The sequence below is a fragment of the Acomys russatus genome, chromosome 17, assembly GCF_903995435.1.
Source record: "Acomys russatus chromosome 17, mAcoRus1.1, whole genome shotgun sequence".
Classification (NCBI taxonomy): Eukaryota; Metazoa; Chordata; class Mammalia; order Rodentia; family Muridae; genus Acomys; species Acomys russatus.
Window position 1 is genome coordinate 9109038 of NC_067153.1, and position 23323 is coordinate 9132360.

At 38.4% G+C, this 23323-nt stretch overlaps 1 protein-coding gene across 1 annotated transcript in view; it reads right to left on the reverse strand.

Moving 5' to 3' along the window:
* Positions 1–23323, reverse strand: part of Angpt1 (angiopoietin 1) — a 251103-nt gene that overhangs the window by 11498 nt on the left and 216282 nt on the right. Inside the window, exon 8 of the mRNA XM_051159533.1 lies at positions 981–1111. Within this exon, the coding sequence (XP_051015490.1) occupies positions 981–1111 (131 nt within the window). The remainder of the gene's footprint in view (positions 1–980; positions 1112–23323) is intronic.

The following is a 23323-nucleotide window of genomic DNA, read 5'->3' on the forward strand; positions in this document are numbered from 1 at the left end:
TGGGTGGTGCTAGCCCCTTCTCTGAGAGGACCTGCCCTATTCCTGTTCCTCATCAGTGGTCTGTAGGCTCTGGTTTCCTACACGTCAACCAATCACTGTAACAACTTCTGGAAGACGTTTTGTATTTGTCTTTTATATACATTTTATATGCATTTTAATAGTTCATATTTTATATGAATCAACAATAAGGTAAGTACAAAGGCATTTTAACATGCAAAGTTTATAGCATTCTTCAAGAGAAGAAGTCAGTACAAGTTGTTACAATGGAAAACAAAAAGAAAACGTAAGAAAAAGAATATATCTGAATCTAGAAGGATCTATTTTGCCTACCAGAGACTCTGAGACTCAGAGAACACTGCTGCTCTTTCTTGGATGAGAAGGTGATTATCGAGTGCTAGGTAAATGTTATTGTAGTAGCAATCTGGAGTTTCTCTTTGACATACTCAACATGCTGTAAAAGACTTGAAATTGTACAAAAAGTATTGACTTTCTTATATAGTAGTACAATGCTATTTAATGGTGACTCCTAAAATGTTTTTCAAAACCATGGTCAAGCTGGTTTGAATGTGTGATTTTAGGTTTAAATAAATATCTCCCTTTTGTCTTTAATCAATGTGAAACAATCATCAATAAGCATGACTACGTAATTGTAAAGCATTTGGTAAGATGTAACACTCTGTATACCACTAAGAGCAAACTACAGATTACCTTAAAGGTATAGTACCTACTACTTCAAGCTGCCAGAGAATTCAGAGAATTAGGCCATTCCCATCACAGATGGGGGAGGGGGCAAGGTTTTGAGTATGCCAGCAATGTACTCAGGAACAGGATAAACTCCTGTGCAGAGCTAAGTGATCTCTGGGGACTTGCTCTTCAGATTCCTGACCAGATGATCAGACTCTTTTCTCAACGATAAGAAACTCAAACCTCAAACCTCAAACCAATGAAAGCCAGCTTAGGGAAAGGCCTCTGAGACTTACCTCCTGTTAGCATGAGGGCGCATTTGCACATACAGTTGTCATTATCCGCATCCTTTGTGCTGAAATCAGCACCGTGTAAGATCAGGCTGCTCTGTTTGCCTGCTGTCCCCGTGTGACCCTTTAAATATAACCTGCAGTGAAACAGAACGAAAGATCAGCCATTTGGCAGACAACATGACCTGCAAGACAGTTTGTTGAATGTTTAACTTCTTTTCCCTCTTCTCTTTGAACTCAGCTTTTCCAACAAATCACTTTCTGAACCAAAAGTCAAAAGATAAAAGAAGGAAAGAAAGAGGGAGATAGAGAGGGAGAAAGGAGGGTGAGAGGGGTAAAGATTATGGGGCCATGGGTTCTAAATTATAAAAGGGTACAATTTCCTGTTGTTGGTCTGTGGTGGGTGTTGCTGCTTGCTGTACATACAAGAACCCGTGTGTTTCTCTGGTAATGCAGGACTCACACACACGAAAAAGAATTTACTCTTTTAGCTGTTACCAAACAGAAACAGCGGACAATTTCATTAATATCTCATACTGCATTTATGCTAACCATTTTTTATATCAGTGCAAGTATGAATACTGAGTCTTGGTGACAGACGCTGGGTTTGGTACAGCTTATAGAAACGATGAAGGTGACCCCAACCTACAAACAGCAAAAAGAAAGGTTTATTCTGCACACATTGTATGTCTTATTTTGTATCGCCCCTTAGGCCTTTTGACGGAGGTCACATGCTCTACTTCTGTGTCAGGGAGATTAGTTTCTAGTGACTTAACAAACAGTACATTCAAATCCCCAGCAGTTGCTTGATCTTTAAAACGACACTCTTTAAAGACCTCACCTTACTCTCTAGAAACATTTCTTACATGTAGTTTTCAAGAATTTGGGCCCATGGCTTTCTAATGATGTGAGTGTGTGCAGCAAATCATCAGCCAAGAAATTGGTTTTTTTAATGTCCATCTACTATTACTACAGATTTGCTGGCTATCTACATATTATCCATGAAAACCATGGGAAATCACAGAATGTGCTTGGTACAGCTTCCTGTCTGGTGGTTATTCTGTCTGGTCCTTTACCTTTCACTACCTGGGGGATGTGAGCTTGCCCAGATCCTTCATTTGACTCCAGGGCTCCAAGCATCTGCACTACAGTCATCACAATCGGCAGTTGACCTTCTCCCTTCCTCTCTCTCAACATGAATTCTCACTTACAGCACCTAGCCATGTTTTCTTCCAAACTTTGAATCTCTACTTCTTTAAATCATACGCACACAAGGCCAGTGATGATTAATATCTGCATGTGTGAGAGTCTCCTAGAATCTTGACCACCGCTGCCAAGATAGGAGACAGTAGTAATAAGGGTAAAATAAATTTAGAGACATATAAATACATGTGACTTGTGTTTGCACCTAGATATGTGTACGGTATAATATTTTCTCTTTATTTTATGATGATTAGTAATTTTTGTTTCAGGAAATAATACTACTGTTTCATGTTTGGAAATTTTTTTTGCATATTTTTAAGCAAGAGTAAAATGTACAATTAAATCCCATTGCATTTGGCTGGTGTCCGTGATTAAAGGAATTTCCAGTTCAGAGCAGCCCAAAGAGTTTCTAACCCTGATCTTCTAACATTGCATGATCACACTTAAGCTTCTGTTTTCAAACTCTGAGAGGCAAAATAAATGTCCCACAAGTTAATCCCGGAAATAAATCCAAACCCTATCCTTGGTATTGTGAACTTTTTGTCTTTTCCGTCCCAACATATTATCTATTTTATGTATATTTGTAATAGCTGAATACATCCTTATAGAATTTTAAACAAAAATTAGTCATAACTAAAGTCCCTCCCTTTTTCCCTTCCTCTTTCTCTCTCCTTTAAATACTTAGTTTTATTTTATGCGTATGTAAATCTTGCTTGCATGCATGTCTGTGCGCCTGGTGCCTGAGGAGATCAGAAGGGGATATCAGACCCTCTGGGAATGGACTTACAGACAGTTCTGTACCACCATATCTGTTCTGGGAACCAAACCAGGTTTCTACAAAAGGAGTGAATGCTCCTAACTACCCATCTCTCCATTGTCTTACTTTACAAGGAATCATTGTTGTCCATTTTGTATCTTTCAAAGTCACCTTTCCTCATGTATAAATGAAATTTGAAATTGCATTGCACTTTACCTATTTATTTACAGTGATCCTTCTAGATGTTCTTTTATTACCACTTTCCCAGGCATCACATATTGTTTTCTAGCAATACCTGGAAGTTGCTCTATGAATGCTCTATGGATGTTTGAGAGAGCCTTGATGTCTCTCAGTATGCATGCAGGAATATGTGCTGAAGTGAGAGTGAAATTTGCAACAGCTATCCCTACCCTTCCTCTGAGGGAATAGTTATGTCCGGTGTCAGGCTCACTTCCTTTTAATCTTCCCAACTCTATTTTGTCTGAGTTTTTCAGTTTTCCAAAATACAAAACCATGATCACAGACTAAGAAAGGCTATGTCTAATTTCCTGTTAGCTCTTCTGTTTTTAGTGAATGGTTCATTTGTGCTGTGTGCATAGCCAGTGGAGATTAGGAAACTAATTCAAAGAAAAATCATACTTAAGGTAAATTTTCATCTTTCTTTTTTTTTAAAGAAAGTAAGATAAATATTTTGTTAAGGTCTTGATCAACTGGCAAACTACTAAACCAAGAAGAAAAGGCAAATGATCCATAAAGGGCCAGTATAAATAGCAGCTTATAGTGTGGAGTAACTTGGAAGTAGATTCGGGCTGGGAAGGTGGCTTCACAAGTGAAGTACTTCCTATGAACGCGTGAAGACCTGAGTTGGCATGAAAAGAATGCACACAGAATAGAGCACGGCCGTGTTGCCTGTCATCTGAGAACTGCTCTAGTGAGCTTGGAAGAAGCAACAGAAAATCACCAGAAGCACACAGGTTGGGAGGCCTCCCATTTGTAGGCAGAAGTGAATGATAGGGCACTGTCTCAAACATGGCTGAAGGCCAGAAATGATACGCAAGACTGCCTCTGATCTCCGCACATGCATGCCTATACTCACATATACAGACACTCACAAAAAACACATCATTCACAGAGTCATATATGGTATTTCATAAAAAGTAGATGAGACCAGTATGTTGATTGTAATGAATTTTTCCCTGAGTGAGATGAGATGCATTAATAATGTTCCTGATGTGGTCTTCATCTCCTCCATGACCATGTCCTTAGTATGTTACAGAGGGGCAGCTCAAGACGTGAGAAGAGACACTGTGTTTTCCTACTCATTCCTTTGCATTGGGAGACAGGGGTAAATTTTCATAAAATTAACATTTCCCAAAATTATCTTAAGAAATTTACCAGTAAGAACAGCTGTGATTCTGTGGAGTCCTACAAGGATCCTGGAGGAATCTAGGGCAAAGAATAGCCCTATGCCCAGGGACTCACTCTATCTACATTGCTATGTAAGTAATAGAGTCACAGTGGTTTGGAAAATAAAAATCAAGACAGTCTCAGCTGTTGATGATAATGAAATAGATCTGGAAGTGTGAGCCACTAAGGATGACTCTTCATCTAAAATAACTCCAAGGGAATCCTAAGCACTTATTTCTTTGTTCAACCAGGGAAGAACTGGCTGGCATGAAGGATGGTATTTTAGGAGATTAAACTGAAATGATCTTTAAGAGAAAAACATTTAGAGGGACTGAAATAATGAAGCAGGAAAATGTGAGCGAGGGGCAGTCAACAGAAAAGAAGGATGCTCCAAAGGAGACAACAGTATGTGACCACAGACACAGTTTTCCTTAATTAGGGAAATAATAAGGATGCAAACTATAACGGTATTTCACTTGTAGTTTGGGTCTATATTTTTTCGTAACTAAGAAAAAAATGTTTGTGAGTACCACACTGCTAGTCACTGTAAAATATATCAGCATTTGCTTTTTTTTCCCCCCAATTACTATGTGGTGGGAAAATGAGTCCTTTGGGTATACACTGAAATTAGTCACAGCTCTCTAGTTATCTGTATGAAAAACATAGTGCTCCCTTCAGGTTCAGAAATTTCAACAAGTGGAATGATGCCGTTATTACATTTCTTAGTGAATACATGACAATGGTACATTCTATTACAGGACAGCAGGCTTCCAAGAGACTTTTTACATCATATAATAGCTTCAATGAATTTCTCTCCCCTCTCTCTCTCTCTCTCTCTCTCTCTCTCTCTCTCTCTCTCTCTCTCTCTCTCTCTCTCTCTCTCTCTCTCTCTCTCTCACACACACACACACACACACACACACACACACACAAGCATCTTTACCCACTAAGCTTTCTCACCAACACCACTTACTTTTATTTGGAACAGGGACACCAGTCCCATAAGCCTAGTTTCTCTCTAATTTTATCCACTAAAGAGACTTCCATTTCTTCCATGTCTTCACTGTTTTAAGATGCTAAGGGTCTGTTTTATTATCCAAAGCAAAATGACATGTATGTATGACAAATTGATGCTTAGCCTTGACTTTTAAACAATAAAGAGTGTGAACTATAAATCCTTAAGGTCTTAGGTACATTTATTTATTGATTGATTGATTGATTTACCTTTTTATTTTTGCATCAAGGTCTCACCCTATCACCACATGAAAGGAGTTTGTTTTTCTCACAGTTACTTGAAGAAAATGAAGATAGCACTGCCCCACCCTGTACTTTTTCACAGCCTGGTAGAAGTGACCCAATCAAACAGAGTTTGTTAATCGGTCCACTGACTCTGCCACTGTAGCCCACAATTGTTTCAAGTTGAGCATCTTCCCCAGCCAATACACTCAATGAACGGGCAGGGTATCATCAGCAAGGAAGACTGTTAGAACAGGCCTCAGTATCACAGCTCAATAATACAGATACCATCCTCTGCTGAGAATAAAGTCAACATTTCTCTTGATGAATTACATAGAGAAATGATGTTTGTTTTATTTTAGACTTCTGGGAAGGAAAGATATTTCTGTTTATAAAGGGTTTTTTATTAGTATTATAATATAATTAAATCATTTCCCATTTCTCTTTTCTCACTCCAAATCCTTCCATATACATCTCCTTGCTGGATTTTAAATTCATGACCTCTGTTTGCACTGTGTGTGTGTGTGTGTGTGTGTGTGTGTGTGTGTGTGTGTGCGCACGCGCGCGCGTGCATTCCTAAATACATAAATATTATCTGGCCATTCTATACAGTGTTATTATATGTGTATATTACCAAAGCTGTCCATAGGGAATGGATTACCAAGTGTTGTGCTCTCCCCTGGGGAAGACTGTTTCTCCTGCTCTCAGTGTTCTTTCGATGTATGTAGTTCTGTGTGTACTGTTGAATCCCACCAGGCTTTCCCCTACCCATGTTGACATGTTTGTTGGTGTCTTCCTTGTTCAGGAAATGTTTACAAAGTGATATTGGTGAGGTTTCATGGGTATAGCTTCTGAAATTCTCAGGAGACACAACCTGACAGAAAACTCCCTGTCCCTCTGGCTCTTACAGTCTTCCTGGACCCTCTTCCTCAATGACTGCTGAGCCTTATAGACAAGCATTATGGTGTAGATCTATCACTTGCTACTGGGCTTCACTAGTCTGTATTTTGATTGATTATAATTTTCTGTGATTGTCTCCATCTATTGTAAAGAGAAATGTCCTTGATGAAGACCAAAGACTATACTTCTCTGTGGTTATATAGACCAATGCCAGACCACCTGACACAGGGTAAATGTCTAAAACATAAAGAATTTTTAAAAGTCAAAACACATATGACCTATTCAAAGTGTATCTGTGACTAAAACAGAGAGTACTCAATAGAAAAAAAAAAAGATAGTTAAGAAATATATGAAAAATATTCACTGTTCCTAAACATTAAAGAAATGCAAAACAACTTTGAGATTTCATTTTATCTCAGTCAGAATTGCAAATATCAACAAAAATTCTAAAACAAATACTAGAAGAGAAGGTGTGGGGGGGGGGCGGGAAGAATTCTCATTCAGTGGATGTTGACCCCACCCCTTTCCTATGGCAGCATGGGTGGCCTAGCTGAAACAATGCTGGAGAGCACACCCTGTTGGTGTGGATAAGGGAAAGCCAGCAATCTGACCAACTGAGCTACTACCTAGTCCCAGTTCCAGGTCTCTGAATTGGCCCACCTCAAAATCTATATCATCTGGTAATGGGTGGGGCTTGTAACAAGGTCAATCCTGCTGTTTCAAAGCTGCAGGCTCTCCATGACACAGGGCAACAGCGGGACAACTGGAAGGAGGTCCAGTGAGGATCTAGTATTGATGATGTCACAGAGGCCAGATATCTTGAACCAGACCAATGACTCATTGCAATGAGCATTTGCAAGGGAAGGGTTTGGGATAGAGGGGTATACTGTGGGACACATTGTGACAAACCACACAATCCATAATGAGATGTCTTGTATGTTTTTGTTGTTGTTGTTCTTTCTCTGTGTGTTTAATTTTGATGGGGAGGTTGCAAGGGTGAAGGGCAGATATGAGGGACCATGAAAATGAGTGGGACTGACATGCATCAGGAAACAATCACAAAAAAATAAACACAAAGTTAAAAACATGGGCATGGTGGCCACGCCTGTAACCCCAGCATTTGAGGAGGCAGAGGCAGCGGCAGAGGCAGAGGCAGAGGCAGCGGCAGCGGCAGGCAGATCTCTGAGTTCAAGGCCAGCCTGGGTTAGAAAGCGAGTCCAGGACAGACAACAGTACACAGAGAAACCCTGTCTTGAAAAAACAAACAAACAAATAATCAAAAAAAGGCAAGCAAGCAAACAAACAAAATCATCCACTCAAGAAAAAAAAAACCACTCATAAAATAAAAAATCTTCATAAAATGCAAAAAAAATTATCAGGTGACCCAGGTATATGTCTCTTGGGTATATGCCCAAAGGAATCAACATCTTCCACAGATAATTGCTTGATCATGTTCATTGCTGTTCTGTTTACAACTATTTATAACAGCTAGGAAATGAAAGTAACATACATGTTTTTCAACAGACTAGCAGATAACGAAAATGTTGCATATATATGCTATGAAATTTTATTTCACTATAAAAAATGAAGTCAGAACTTTATAGGTAAATGGATAGAGCTAAAAAAGATCATATTGAGTGAGGTACCCCAGACCCAGAAAGACAAACCACATACATTCTCATTTGAGCTTCCTAGCTCCAAATCTTCAGATTTGAGTAAATAACCCGGAGTGATTCCAGAAGCCAGGAAAGTTTAAAAAAAGGGAGCATTTTAGGGTTAAAAGGTGGAGGAGCAATAGGAGACATTGACAGAATACATGGGATCTTCTGGGGAAAGCGGTAAAAAAGAGAACAAAGGGGATCTAGACATGGAAAGAGGAGAAAGATAAATATTGAAGAAAGAAGAGGTAAAATAATAGAAAGAATCTCTGATAAAGTCACAAGGAATATTATTATTAATTACTTTCTGAAAGCACTTATAATATAAATATACATAAATTAACACAAAAAACTGAAAAAAAATAAATAAAATCAGGTTATGCTGACAAAAAAAAATACAAGGGATGGGATAACCATTGAGATGTAATATGAATAAATTAATAAAAAAAACTGAGAGGTATGAGAAGCTCTATTTTAAGTTTTTGGTCAGGGTAGTCCAAGAGACTATTAATTTATTAATATAGGCTATTAATTTGCCAGTGATTGTCCCCATCCCATCACTGGACGTGGAAGACACATTCCAGTTGCTGAAGACACCATGCACTCAGACACAAGGCCCAGATACACCTGAACTGAGGCTTTTAGAGTTGACCTAAAAGCCTCCCCACTGAGGACTAGCCTTCCTAGTGCCAGAAGGTGCCAAGTAAGCTGCTAAAGGAGAGGAGCAATCAAGAGTCCTACCAAGCTGTGATGCCTAAGAGCCACAACCATGACCAATAGGACATGATAGGCCCAAGGGGCCACAACAGTGGCATGTGTACCGTGTGGTGACCAACAGTTCTCTAATTGTACTTGAGGCCTGCTGCACAAGAATAAAGTCATGCCTAATACTGGAAACCTAGCCAACTGCCCATGGCCAATAAAGTCATGGAACTTGGAGGGAAACCTACAGCTACCACTTTAATAAGCCAGCACAATCCCTCAAAATATTTTATACCCTGTCCTTATATCCACAGGCATTTCTTTCTTTCCTTTCTTCTTTCTTTTCTTTTTAACATTATGAAGTTGTCTTGAGGAGTTCCATAAATAATGAATACTGAAGGACAAAGTTTTATAAATGAAAAAAAAAAAAAGTCATTACAAATGTGTTGTGGAAGACGTGGGGGATGAGGAGTTTTTCTACATGGTTTGTGAAAATTGAGCATAACTGTGTTTTAAGGTTATTTAACATCAATAAAAGAGAAGAAAGACTAAATTCCCTATAGCTGAGTGTGTTACAGGAATCATTGATTTGGAGATATCAACAATCTTAGTACGTTCTCATTCCTTTTCTGTATTTGAAGATAAAATACTTTACATTTTCATAAAATAAAAATGTATGTTCATCATACCATAAGGATGACTTTGACTTTTACATTAGGCTTTGTTAATACTATTAAATTAGTTCTAGAAAAATGACATTTTAAATTGTTTCTATAATGATATCTGAAATGTGGTATTTTATTAGTTCACCTAGAATTGCTCAAACTTCATCCACAACCAGAGATTTACTGAAGCTCTGCCACTCTCAGGTTTTACATGGATGCCAGGGATTGAAGTTGTGTCCTTATCCCTACACAACAAAGTTTTTTCCCACTGTTTGACTAGACGGGGAAATTTTTATTCTTTGTGAACTCTTACATTCCACATACATAATCAGCACTCAATAACTATTTATTTGAGTCAGTATGAACTAAGTTTTCAGATTGTTTGGAGGTTAAATTTTAGTTATCTCAAGAGATGGTCTATATGGTGTAACACCCTAACTCTAATAACACAATTATCTTTTAGAATTCAAGACCCAAGGTCATTATTTTTCATGATTTGACATTTAGCCAATATTAATGATCTAATGGTTTGTTCACATTGTATTTGGGCACTGCTTTAAGGAGTATAGAATTGGTCTATGGCTGCCAACAGAGAAAGACTTAAGGAAATAACTCATAAAACACCCCACTAAAATGACTACTTCAGCCCAAATGAGAAATGAAAGCATCAAATTTTATGAAGGGACCTATATCACATACCAGTGGCCATTCTATTGGGTAATTTCCTTTGGAACTCAAGCATTGAATTTTTGAGTCTGTTCCAACAGCTTCATACTCTTTGTTAAAGAACAGAAGGTTTGTTTGTTGGTGTGGAGTCTTGGGCTAGTCACCTCTGCTGGAAAAGGCTCCGTGAGCCTTTAGTAACACTTTTCACATGTTGGAGAAACCATGTTTTATCTATTCCTTCTTCCCCAAAGCCTAAAACTGTATATGTGAGAAAATGCTAAGAAAATGTATGAATCAAAGTCAATGAATAAACGTCCAGGAGAGATAATGGTATCACAATGATCGATACTCGCAGGTACAACGCTGTAAGTAGAAGCAAAGGTTCCCAAGATCGGGAGGAAAAGAGTATGTGAGTAGAAAGACAAAGGCAGCTGATAGTGTGTAGTTCAGCTAGCTAAGAGATGAGAGTATGAGAGCAACTCGTGGGTACCAGTGCTAAATAAGGATGAAGCCCTTATTATTATTCAGTACAAAATAAATATAAAGTCAAAGAAAAAAATTGCCAATAAAGTCACTGACGTCTTCCTTCTTCTCCCCCACGCCCAGGTAACAAGTAAATAAATAAATGTAAATTAATCCACAAGCCATTAGCTTTCAAAGAAACTGTGTAACCTGGGACCTCAGTAAACACGGGTTAGGTGAGTGACTGAATCTAAACTAGACAAATATGCCTTGATAGGCAAGTGTCTGGAGTAAAATTTGTATTTGTGGTGAGATGGAGACACGGCCAATTAATAATCCCCAAGGGCAGTGAGATTAAGTTATTGATAGTCTGTAGAGTCTAATATTATTTGAAAGACTAAGCAAAATACTAGGCCCAAAGAACAGGCAACTGAAGAATAGATTTTTGGACAGATGATGTAACTTAACGTCAACATTATTTTGAAACACAGAAGCCAAAGGACAGCCATTCAAATGTCTATTCTTTAATTGAAATTCCAAAATTTTAAGAACTATTATGGTTCTCTTGCCATTTATGGGACATTTTGTTTCTTCAGTCTAGAGCCCCGCTACTTCTTTTCTTTACTCATAAAGGTTCATGGAAACCCTAGAAAAGTCCCCAGCTAAACCATCTTTTAATTCTCATGCCTACTTCCTAAAAAGTTGGTCACTATCAATCTTTCTTGACTGGAGTAAACTGTTTTTAGAGGGACTTGGTCACTGATGAATCACCAGGGTTTTGGTTTTGTAATACTCAGCTAATCATGTTATTTAGTTTTATAGACTTGTATTAGAAGGTATGATGTTGTGGGGATGGGGGGGGGAAGCTCTGCTTACTGAAGGTCCTGGGGCTCTGCACTGTGTTAGGGCTTCCAGAATCCTCTGAATACTTTGCCCAAATGGCGCCAAGCAGCAAAGGCTCCAGTCTCATTAGCTGTCAGATTCCACAGGTGTGTTTTTTGATATTAACTTTCAGTATCCATGTAAACATCATGCACTATTTCTTCTTTGTCTTTGTAGGTTTTGATGGTACACTTTGAGTGGCTGTCCCTTCACTTACCACTCTAACCAAATTCACTAATCAACTATCCAGAACTTCTCAAGTTTTTAACACTATAAACACCACCAAACTGAATAACCCAATTGAGAAATGGGGCTTGGAACTAAACAGAGAATTCTCAACAGAGGAGTATCAAATGGCTGAGAAACACTTAAAGAAATGCTCAACCTCCTTAGTCATCAGGGAAATGCAAATCAAAGCAACTCTGAGATTCCATCTTACACCCATCAGAATGGCTAAGATCAAAAATTCAAGCGACACCACATGCTGGCGAGGATGTGGGGAGAGAGGAACACTCCTTCATTGCTGGTGGGAATGCAAACTAGTACAGCCACTTTGGAAATCTATCTGGTGCTATCTCAGAAAAATGGGAATAGGGCTTCCTCAAGACCCAGCTATTCCACTCCTTGGAATATACCCAGAAGATGCTCCAGCACACAACAAGAAAATTTGCTCAACCATGTTCATAGCAGCCTTATTCATAATAGCCAGAACATGGAAACAGCCTAAGTGTCCCTCAGTAGAAGAGTGGATAAAGAAACTGTGGTACATATACACTATGGAATACTACTCAGCTATTAAAAACAAGGAATTCCCGAAATTTGTGGATAAATGGATTGAGCTAGAAATGATCATAATGAGTGAGTTAACCCAGAAGCAGAAAGAATCAAATGGTATATACTCACTTATATCTGCATACTAGCCCAAGGGGCATGTCCCACGAAAACCTTCACTTATCAGGAAACTGGGACAGAGGGGAAGGCATCCTATTGGGACTCTAAATGAGAGACGCATGGGAGAACAGCAAAATAAAAGGATACAGAGGGTCCTAGAAATCTACAAGTAGAACAATATGATAGGCAGATTTGGGCCCAGGGGCCCCGCTCAAACTAAGGCACCAGCCAAGGACAATACAGGAGGTAAACTTTAAACCCCTTCCCAGATCTAGCCAATGGTCAGAATATTCTCCACAGTTGAGTGGAGAGTGTGATACGACTTTCTCACGTACTCTGGTGCCTCACATTTGACCATGTCCCCTGGAGGGGGAGACCTGGTGGCACTCAGAGGAAGGACAGCAAGTAGCCAAGAAGAGACTTGATACCCTATGAGAATATATAGGGAGACGTAATCCCCCTCAGGAACAGTCATAGGGGAGGGGAATAATGGGAAAATGGGGGGGGGGGGAGGAATGGGAGGATACAAGGGATGGGATAAACATTGAGATGTAACAAGAATAAATTAATAAAAAAAAATTAAAAAAATAAAACACTTTCACAGCAACTCCCGTTTTAATATCATAGCAAAAGCCAATTCTCAGCATTTCTCAGAGACAGCCATGAAGCTTGCATGATTTCAAAACTGATGATCATATTTTCCTTCAAAGGAAATACTGACATCAAATATTGTTATTTTTTGCTTTCCTTTGTAAAGCATTGAGATAGCAGTCTCCTTTGAATCTACACCCACATGCACACTAAGATGCATACAATCTTTGTGAATTCTGAAGAAATCAAACCTTATTTTCCACAGTTTAAAAAATACAAAAATTATCTGCTCTTAGTTCAAAAGAAAACAAAATAGTTCTAGTGTACCTTGCCTTTACTAGTCATACATTGCAAAATTTGAATGTCAAAATGCATATATACATGGCATAAATCCCTAAAAATATATATAGCAGGTGCTTAAAGTGTATTTCAATTCCCTTGAGCTCTCATGTGACTTACAATGTGAACTCTGAATGAGTGGCTCCCTATCTGGATGCACTTTTTCTATCTAAAATCCCAGGCCAACAGCTACTTGAAAGAATTATGGATTTTTCTTTTACCAGAAAATAACTTAGAGCATTGAATAGTCTGAGCTCTTAGCTAGAGTTTTGTAGTATGAAAACATCTAGGAGAAGCAGCTCTGTTCTCATTTGGAAATTTCTATTTAGAGGAAGCAAGAAGATTCCTTTCCAGCATCTTCTAAAGTGAAGACAGAGTGGAGTGATTATGATGCTAAAAATCATTGAGAGGCCCTATGTGAGCTTCCCTGCAGGGGAAAATACTTTCTCTTTCTGTGTTTGATGGAATGTTACAGCAGGCAGGCAGTTAAGGGTCCAGAGTAAGCAGATTCTTCTGTGGACCAAAACCATCCCTGTGTTTACTTAACTTCACAATTAGTATAATTCCAAGCCTTCAGAATAGATTATGGTCTTCGATTATCTCTACCACAGTGAACCCCCACGTTGGAGATGGTTGGCTACTCTTTAAGTGAGGCGTGTCCTTTCCTACCTCTGTGTTTTGTCCCCATTATTCACTCTTACTGGAATTCCAAGCTCCCTCCTCCTCTGCCACCATCTTTCCTACTTCCTTGCCTCACACACATTTGCTCACATTTCATAAAGCACCGGGGAGTTCCTTGAGGAAACCTTTCCCAATTGTCCTCTGCTTCCTCAAGCAGTCCTCATCATCCATCCTCACTCTCAGAAGAACTGATCTCTTTAGTATGAAACTGTTATCTAAGTCAGGTTCTTAACCAAGGACTTGAGAGTGAAGCGAAATCACAAATATATGCAAGTAAAAATTTGTGTTTCTTCCCTATTCTTAGAATGAAAGGCTAATTTCTTTCTTTCTTTCTTTCTTTCTTTCTTTCTTTCTTTTCCTATTTCTTTCCTATGGTGTGGGTCTCAAGTTGGGCCAGTCATTGATTTGCTATTCTCTCAATCTTTCCTCCATCTTAATCCCTACACTTCTTGTAGGCTAGACAAATTGGGTTGAAGGTTTTATGGGTGGGTTGGTGTCACTCACCCTCCACTGGAAGTCCCACCTGGCTACAAGGGGTGGCATCTTCAGGTTCCATATCCCTCACTGCTAGGAGTCTTAGATAGGGTCACCCACATAAACTTCCAGTAGCCTTCCCTGTCCCAGAGGTGTCCCAACCCCCGATTTCAGTTCTCTCTCTCAGGCATATACCCAAAAGATGCTCCACCATACTACAAGGACACTTGCTCAATTATGTTCATAGCAACTATATTCATAAGTAACCAGAAACTGTAAACAACCTACATGTCCCTCAACTGAAGAGTAGATTTTATAAAATGTAGTAAATTTACACAGTAATATACTATTCAGCCATTAAAGCAAAGACATCACCCAATTTGCAGGCAAATGGATGTAACTGGAAAATATCCTGAGAGAAGTAGTAGGCCAGACCCAGAGAGAAATGCATGGTATGTCCTCACATATAAGTGGATTTTAGCCATAAAGTACAGGATGACCATGCTACACTCCACAGACCCAGACAAGCCCAGGAAAGCCCAAGGAAGAAAACTTTAAACCCACTGAGAAGAAGAAATAATTTTCATGTTTTGTTGGTTGGTTTTTTTTATTAATTTATTCTTGTTACATCTCAATGTTTATCCCATCCCTTGTATCCTCCCATTCCTCTCCCCCCCATTTTCCCATTATTCCCCTCCCCTATGACTGTTCCTGAGGGGGATTACGTCCCTCTATATATTCTTATAGGGTATCAAGTCTCTTCTTGGCTACTTGCTGTCCTTCCTCTGAGTGCCACCAGGTCTCCCCCTCCAGGGGACATGGTCAAATGTGAGGCACCAGAGTACGTGAGAAAGTCGTATCACACTCTCCACTCAACTGTGGAGAATATTCTGACCATTGGCTAGATCTGGGAAGGGGTTTAAAGTTTACCTCCTGTATTGTCCTTGGCTGGTGCCTTAGTTTGAGCGGGACCCCTGGGCCCAAATCTGCCTATCATATTGTTCTACTTGTAGATTTCTAGGACCCTCTGTATCCTTTTATTTTGCTGTTCTCCCATGCGTCTCTCATTTAGAGTCCCAATAGGATGCCTTCCCCTCTGTCCCAGTTTCCTGGTAATTAAAGAAAATGCCAAATCTGGAAAACATCCAAGAAATGTTGGTTGGTTTTAATAACTGATTTCTGATTAGCTCTGAGGCCAGATCCATTGAAAATAACTCATGCTTAGTACTGTGGCCCTAGTCAAAGGTCCAAATGACCAAGGAAATCCTAGGCACAGAAGTGGGCCTAATACTCATGTATTGCTAAATGGATATGTTGCCAAAGTCTCCACTAAATATTGATTTATATCTACAGACTAATGCTTCGCCCAGTTCTGATAAATAAATCCTCTCTTTGCAGTAAACAGCTAATGCAGAGCCTCATAGCTGCACAAGACGCTGAGAACAAGTGACTCCTGTGTGTTCAGCATTCCACTCCCTTAAACATAACTTCTAAACCAGCTATTGCTTCCATTGCTAACTCTGTATGCATTATTCTCCATATAACTCTTTTTTCCCATTCTATAATAATTTAGGCTATTCTTGGTGAGTTTTCCCAGCTTTCTCAAATAGGCTATGGCCCCTTACTCACTCTATGTTATTTTGTTGGTGTTTGTGGCATTATATTGCTTGTGTGGCTATTTACAATCTATCTCTTCACCTACCCTCCAAAGTGGTTGTACTGCATAAAAACTTCATCTCGGACAAGAAATATATAATATTAATTCCATTCATTAAAACTATTATTTCTGGGATTTGGAAATTATCACAGGAAAACAACATGTTAAATAGAATTAGATCTTCTACTAAATTGGAGAACTAATTGCAGTCAAGTATGGTGGTGGCACATTGCTGTAATCGAGCCTGAGATAAAGTAGCTGACAAGTCGAATCCATAGAGAGAGCCTGTTTCAACAGAGAGGTAACAGGGAACAGAGATGCTCGGTAATGCTCAAATGAAACTACTTCAAACTTCAGTTTGGAAACCTATGTTAGCTATTTAAGAGAGCGTTGGAGTTCTGCAGAAATAACTTCCTTCTCAATATTTCACAACATCTGCTACTGGTTCCAGCCAGGACTGTAGGGCCATGTAGCCTCAAGGATCAGAAAAATAAGAAACATTTCACTAAAAAAAGAAAAAAGAAAAAAACGTGAAGCACGTTTTCCAATACCTCCAAAAACTGCAGGGCTCAAATTTACATGGAGAGCTCAAGAGATTTCTTTTCAGTTCATATGAATTTGTTTTGTACACTTGGAATGAAGTTCGGCTTTACCTCCTCATTTTACTCCCGAGGATCTGAGGTTTAGAAAAGTGAAGCAACGTGTCCAAGGTCATTCGGAAAAGCAACTGCAGATCCAAGTCTAGAGTTCATGTCTTTGAGTTCCCAGTGCGCTATTTGATAGGTCACATCAAATCACTTCCCAATAAAGATTCCAACCAAAAATAAAACTGGGACAAAAAAGATGTGCTTCATGGCTAAAATATTTCAAACACACACACACACACACACACACACACACACGCACACACACACACACACACCATAATTTTCTCAATATTTTATTCATCTATTCATATAGAATTTTTTCCAACAAAGCTTGTGATAGCCATTATTTAGTTAATTCTGGCCAGACATTACCACTAAAACCCCTAGACATGGAGATAGCAAATTCAATATCCACCCATTTGAGTTATAAATGGCGTAGGCACATCATGATTAGAGGGCATTATAAAGTGTTACACACTATCTTCAGATGTAAATAATTCACGTTTTCTGCTAGGTACAGACAGACTCATTCTATTGTCTATGAAACTATAGGATTTACTAATTGTTTCCAAACCACAAACACATAACAAAAAATTAAGTTTATATTTTTAAAAATTCCCCAAGGTCTAGTTGGAAAAAAGTGTAAAATTACTATCTAGTAAAATATGTAATTTTAAATTATATGTTTTTACAGTATGGCTAGAAAATCTTTATTTACTTATTCTCTCCTAAAAAGTCATAGTACAATTAAATTTGTTTTTGATTGATAAGTAGCACTTTTGAGTTATAATTTCATAAAATAGCAGTTTTCAATGATGTATCACAAACTTTTAAGACATTAACAAGAGGAGGATCACTGCTAAAACATTTTCAAAAATTATGAACTTAATAAATTATATAAACTTTGATTCTTCATAATTTAACTTAGCCCAACCAACAATGGGACAAATTGAACCTTTATGGGTTTTAGTGCTAGAAAATGTGAAATGGACCAATCATTTTTCTAAAAGATATGATTTCAATTGAATCAAGAAAAACTAATAAAGAAAATAGATGTCCTGAAAAAGACTGAAATCTTCAATGATATCAATTTTATATAAGCACTACTATTTTTAAATTAATTTACAGTAATTTTTTGGGTAGCATTTAGTATGTGGTAGTACGTCCTAAGTGTATGACATTTAGAGTTATGACTAAAGCAATGAGTGGATATATTTTGGATTCTAAATCCATATAATAAATAAATAAATATTAAGAAGAAAAGGAGGTTGTTAAGACAATAAAGGTAGATTTCAGCATGGATTATATTATTACACTATTTATAAAAAGTATATGTTTACTTATGTGTATGGATGTTTGTCTGCATGTATGTCTGTGCACCATGTATGAGGCTTGCATGCATGGAATCTAGAAGAGTTCATCAAGTCACCTGGGACTGGAGCGTCAGATAGTTGTGAATGCTAGGAATTGAACCTGGGTCCACAAGAAGAGCATCCAGGGCTCTTTACTACTGAGCCACCCCTCCAGCCTCTCAATAAAAATAAATTGAAATTAACACCTGAGTACCTTTGAGCTTTGTGTCACTAAATTTAAGTTTACAAGGCACAAAACAAGCTTATGTAATATTTCTGATGAAAGTATCTTTTCACATAAATATAAAAGAATTCAGCCACAAATATGATAGGTGATTTGCCTATGATACAGTTAAAGTATACTGCTTCATCTTGCTTATTTCAGGACACTCTCTTACACACTCTTTTTGTTTTATATAAGCACAAATCAAATGTTGATCCAAATACTTGAGCCATAGAACAAGGCAAAATGCCACTGATAGTGATATGGGAACTTCGTCCTTACTAGTTAGGCTTCATAGTACTGCATGGAACTATACAAGCTAGTGGAAGGGAAACATAATCATTAGTCATACCCTGACTATCCTGTGAGACACGCCCACCTGTGCAACAGGTACACGAAGTTAGTGGAAGTAACCAACTACTTGGATTTAAGTCATGCTTCATGACATGAAACCCATCCCTGGTACTATTACCAGGGTTAGAACATGTGGCTAGACAGGCCATAGGCACCAGGGTAAAGCCTACTGTGGTGCAGATAACATCAAATGTACTGGCAGCTGCTTCTCTTCATATCCATGTGTCAGTGAGTCACTCAAGCATCACTTTTAATAGATGGGGAAGAACACAGTGATCCACACTGGCCAATGTGCCTAGAAAAGAGACTACACAGCTGTCACCTCTAAAAGAATACATATACCACCACCACCACCACCACCACCACCCATCAAGTCTCAAGGATCATTGTGCAAGGGACATGGAGTGGGGAAGAAGAACGTTAAGACTCAGAGGTGGTGGATGACTAAGTGAGAATGTCTTCTGGACACAGCATGAGCATGACAGCTGTATGTATGAACTCGCAGAGGTTGGAACACCATGTACAAAACCGGCACAAATCCAATTCCACAGTGGACAGGGAAATGTTGAACACTATCTCACTCTATCTTTGCAGTTTTTAAATATCTTTTATTGATTTATTCATATTACGTCTCAATTGTTATCCCATCCCTTGTATCCTCCCATTCCTCCCTCCCTCCCATTTTCCCCTTATTCCCTTCCCCTATGACTGTGACTGAGGGGGGACCTCCTCCCCCTGTATATGCTCAGAGGGTACCAAGTCTATATAGCTTTGCAGTTTTTGACAATTGTTAGCTTCTAGAGTAGGAACAACCAATATTCTCTAAAGTGTTATCCTTGATAAGTATACTATTCTCCAGCAACAGATAATACATCTAAGAATATTTGGACAGCGTATTAAAAGATTGAAAAGTGAAAAGAAAAAAAAAAAGATATAACAAAATTTGATTGGGTAAGAAAGGTGGGTGGATCTAGGAAGAGGTGGAGGAGAGGAAGTGACCGTGGTCAAAACACATTATCCTGGCCTGTCTACCATGCAGCATTGTAAGCATTTATTTTAATGTAATTTCCATAGCAAACACCACAGCTGTATTTTCCTGCGTAACTAGGACTAGCATATTCATGTTGGTTTTACAGACAATGAACTCAGATTTCTTTACAGACTGCACAACCCTGATTTTCAGAATTGTTTTCTTTTCACTCACTGAACACAGCATCTTTTCAACTTCATAATTAATCTGTTAGATTTTTGAAGTTGAATTTATTATTGTGTTGATGATTGTATATTTATTTTTAACTGTGTTTTGAGATACAAACTTTTATGAGAAGTAAAAGGCCACTCTAATCCCTAACCTGACAGAAACACTTAAATATTTATTACAGACATAAAAATCCAATTGTTTATCAAGTAGTGCAAAAAAACTCATAAAGTAGAAAAAGCAATGTATACATGAAAGTGGGACCACAGCTGGAGTGATAAGTCAGTGGTTAAGAGAAATTGCTATTCTTGCAAAGGAGCTGGGTTTAGTTTGCAGCACCCACACGGTAGTTCACAGCCATGCATAACTCAAGTTCAGAGTGCCCCTTACACTCTTACAACCTCCATAGGCACCAGGCACTCACATAGTACACACAATTTTTGTACTTTTAAAAAGAAATATATACCTTTAAAGTACCAATCTAGAAAATAATGTTTGAGCTTCAAAAAGCTTCTTCACAAACACCTTAATTTACATGGATGAAAGTTGAGAACCACACCAGGATGTGGCATTTCATCCCTGTAAGCCAGCCCTTAGGAGAACAAGGCAGGGACGTTACCATTAGTTTAAGGTCATGGTGCAATACAGAGTAAGTTCCAAGACCAGTCCAGTTTAGAGAGTGAGATACTATTACAAAGCACCGAAAGAATGAAAGAAGAGATGGAAGAAAGGAAGGAAGGAAAAAATGAAGGAGAAAAATTGAGAACTAAGGAGATGAAGCAATGTGCCTACAAACAAGACAGAGTTAGAAGAAGACGCTGTCATATATTGTGTGGTTTGATTTTATTTAATTAAAAAAATAGATAAAGAATTTTCCTTCACTGGGGAATAGCCATATGTATAGTATGTATTTATAAGACCAAAGTTCAAATTCTTCCTTGTACTCATAATAATTCCTGTGATTTTATGCAAAGTGCTGCATTCAGTTTTCTGATGTGAAAGCAAAACATCTGGTACAGAGCAAATATATATGCACTTATATTATTTATCAACTATTGGTAAAATTTTGCTAATAGTTACAACTTGAATTTCTATGCAAATGGAACAAGAATAAGTGTAACATACAGAGAAAAAGAATACTGGCTAGATTTAGTTAATAAGTAAGTTGTTGTTGTTGTTGTTGTTGTTGTTGTTGTTATTAATGATATAATAGAATGTAGATGATGGAAAGCCATTCACAGGTCAAAGCACAGGTTCCAAATTGCCTTGAGAATGATAGTAATGTTTCTCTAGAAAATCAGTATGGGGGTGCTTTAGAGAGCACTTATGACTTATATGGTGTAGTTATAGGATCAGGACATTGTGGCTGGAGAGGTAGTTCTAAAACCAAGCCACAGTAAGAAAATTGTTCCCCTTGGCCTTGTACAAGGATGGGGGTTTACACTCCTATGCTGACCAATCATTGAACACAATTTGCTTATAGAAAGGAGGGATGACCATGGGTAAAATGAGTCCTCTTGACCACTGCAATATTTAGAAAGGAGGCTTCAGCTGCAAGCAGTCTGCCACCAGATTCCCAGGATGTGTGTGATCCAGATTTCAAGGGAATAATGGACCGGCACACAACAGCATTTACTAGGGAAGGTTTCAGGGAAGATATCCTCGGTTAAGACAGCATCTGAATTGTATAAAACATATTCGTGTAATAAAGTTAGGTTTGTGGATGCAGGGTTTGGTTAGGCACCACCATGGCAGGAAACTTAGAAATGTTGTCCACAGTTACTGAAACATCAAAATGAGAAAGCGTTTGAATGGAACAAGACTGGTGGCGACAGTTGGTTAAGTCAGTAGTGATAAAAAGCAAGAAAGTCTTAGTGGTAGACTTCACTAGTAGGTGTTAAAACATTAGTCAAAACTTTGAAAGAGCGCCACCAGGCCTCCCCATCCAGGGGATGTGGTCAAATATGGGGCACCAGAGTTCATGTGAAAGTCAGACTCCACTCTCCATTTAATCGTGGAGAATGTCCTGTCCATTGGCTAGATCTGTGTAGGGGTTCGAAGTTTACTGCATGTATTGTCCTTGGCTGGTGCCATAGTTTGAACAGGACACATGGGCCCAGATCTGCCCATCATAATGTTCTTTTTGTAGGTTTCTAGGACCCTCTGGATCGTTCTATTTCCCCATTCTCCCATGCTTCTCTCACCTAGAGTCCCAGTAGGATGCCCTCCCCTCTGTCCCATTTTCTTGGTAAATGAAGACTTTCATGGGACATGCCCCTTGAGCTAGTGTCCAGATATAAGTGAGTATACAAAGAAGAGACTTGATACCCTATGAGCATATATGAGGGGAGAAGGTCTCCCTCAGTCACAGTCATAGGGGAGGAGAGTAAGGGGAAAATGGAAGGGAGGGAGGAATGGGAGGATACAAGGGTTGGGATAACAATTGAGATGCAATTTGAATAAATTAATAAAATATACTTTAAAAAACTTTGAAAGAGGATAAATACCAGATCTGATTGTCTATTGAAAAATCATCTGAGCTATAGTGGTGAAGAGGTATTTGAGAGGAGCAAGACTAGAGGTAGGAAGGTTTCACAAAGGCGTGGGTGTTAGATGACAAGGCTACGTATAATGCCAGCCCTCCAGGGGAGGTGTTTAATAATTTCACATTGATTGCGTGTCATTCCATGTGTTATGTTTATCATGACACTCGTACATTATTATTATTTTTTTCTGATTCATGCTCTCTTGGGTTCTGTAAATTGTGTTTTTACAATTTCACAGAAAATCATTCGAAGTTTCCTTGGAGGCTAAAAAGGAAATGTGCATTATATGCACATTTCTAAGCAACTCTATCCATTCATAACACTTACTTTTAAACAATATGTCAGGAACATGAGGACTTGTTTTCTTTTTTAAAATCAGGTCTGTGACTACAGCTACAAGTACTTAATAATAAAATTTCTAAGAACTGCATGTGACTATTGATTGCTTGGATGAGAATTAGCCTATTCCATGCACGATCCCTCTTATTGGTTACACAGTGCAGAGTGGTGAGCTTTGAAACCATAGATACACAGCAGAAACAGACTCAATAGGTTCTATTTATGTATATTTGTGTATATATGTGTTTGCTCATGTGTGTATGTCTGTAGCAAGTATATTAAAGGTAAAAGAGGCTATCAACTTACAAGTAGAGGGGTTCACGTGAGAGTAAGTAGGAAGGGCTGGAGGGAGGAAATGGAATGGAAGAAGCAAAAGCAAATGTACTATTCCATTAAGAAGTATCTATAAAATATAAAATAAAACTAAAATGTTAAAATTTTAGAAGGACAACCCTTTGAACTTAATTTAAAACACTTTAAAACATCATGGAGCATGTAACAACTTGAAACAATAACACT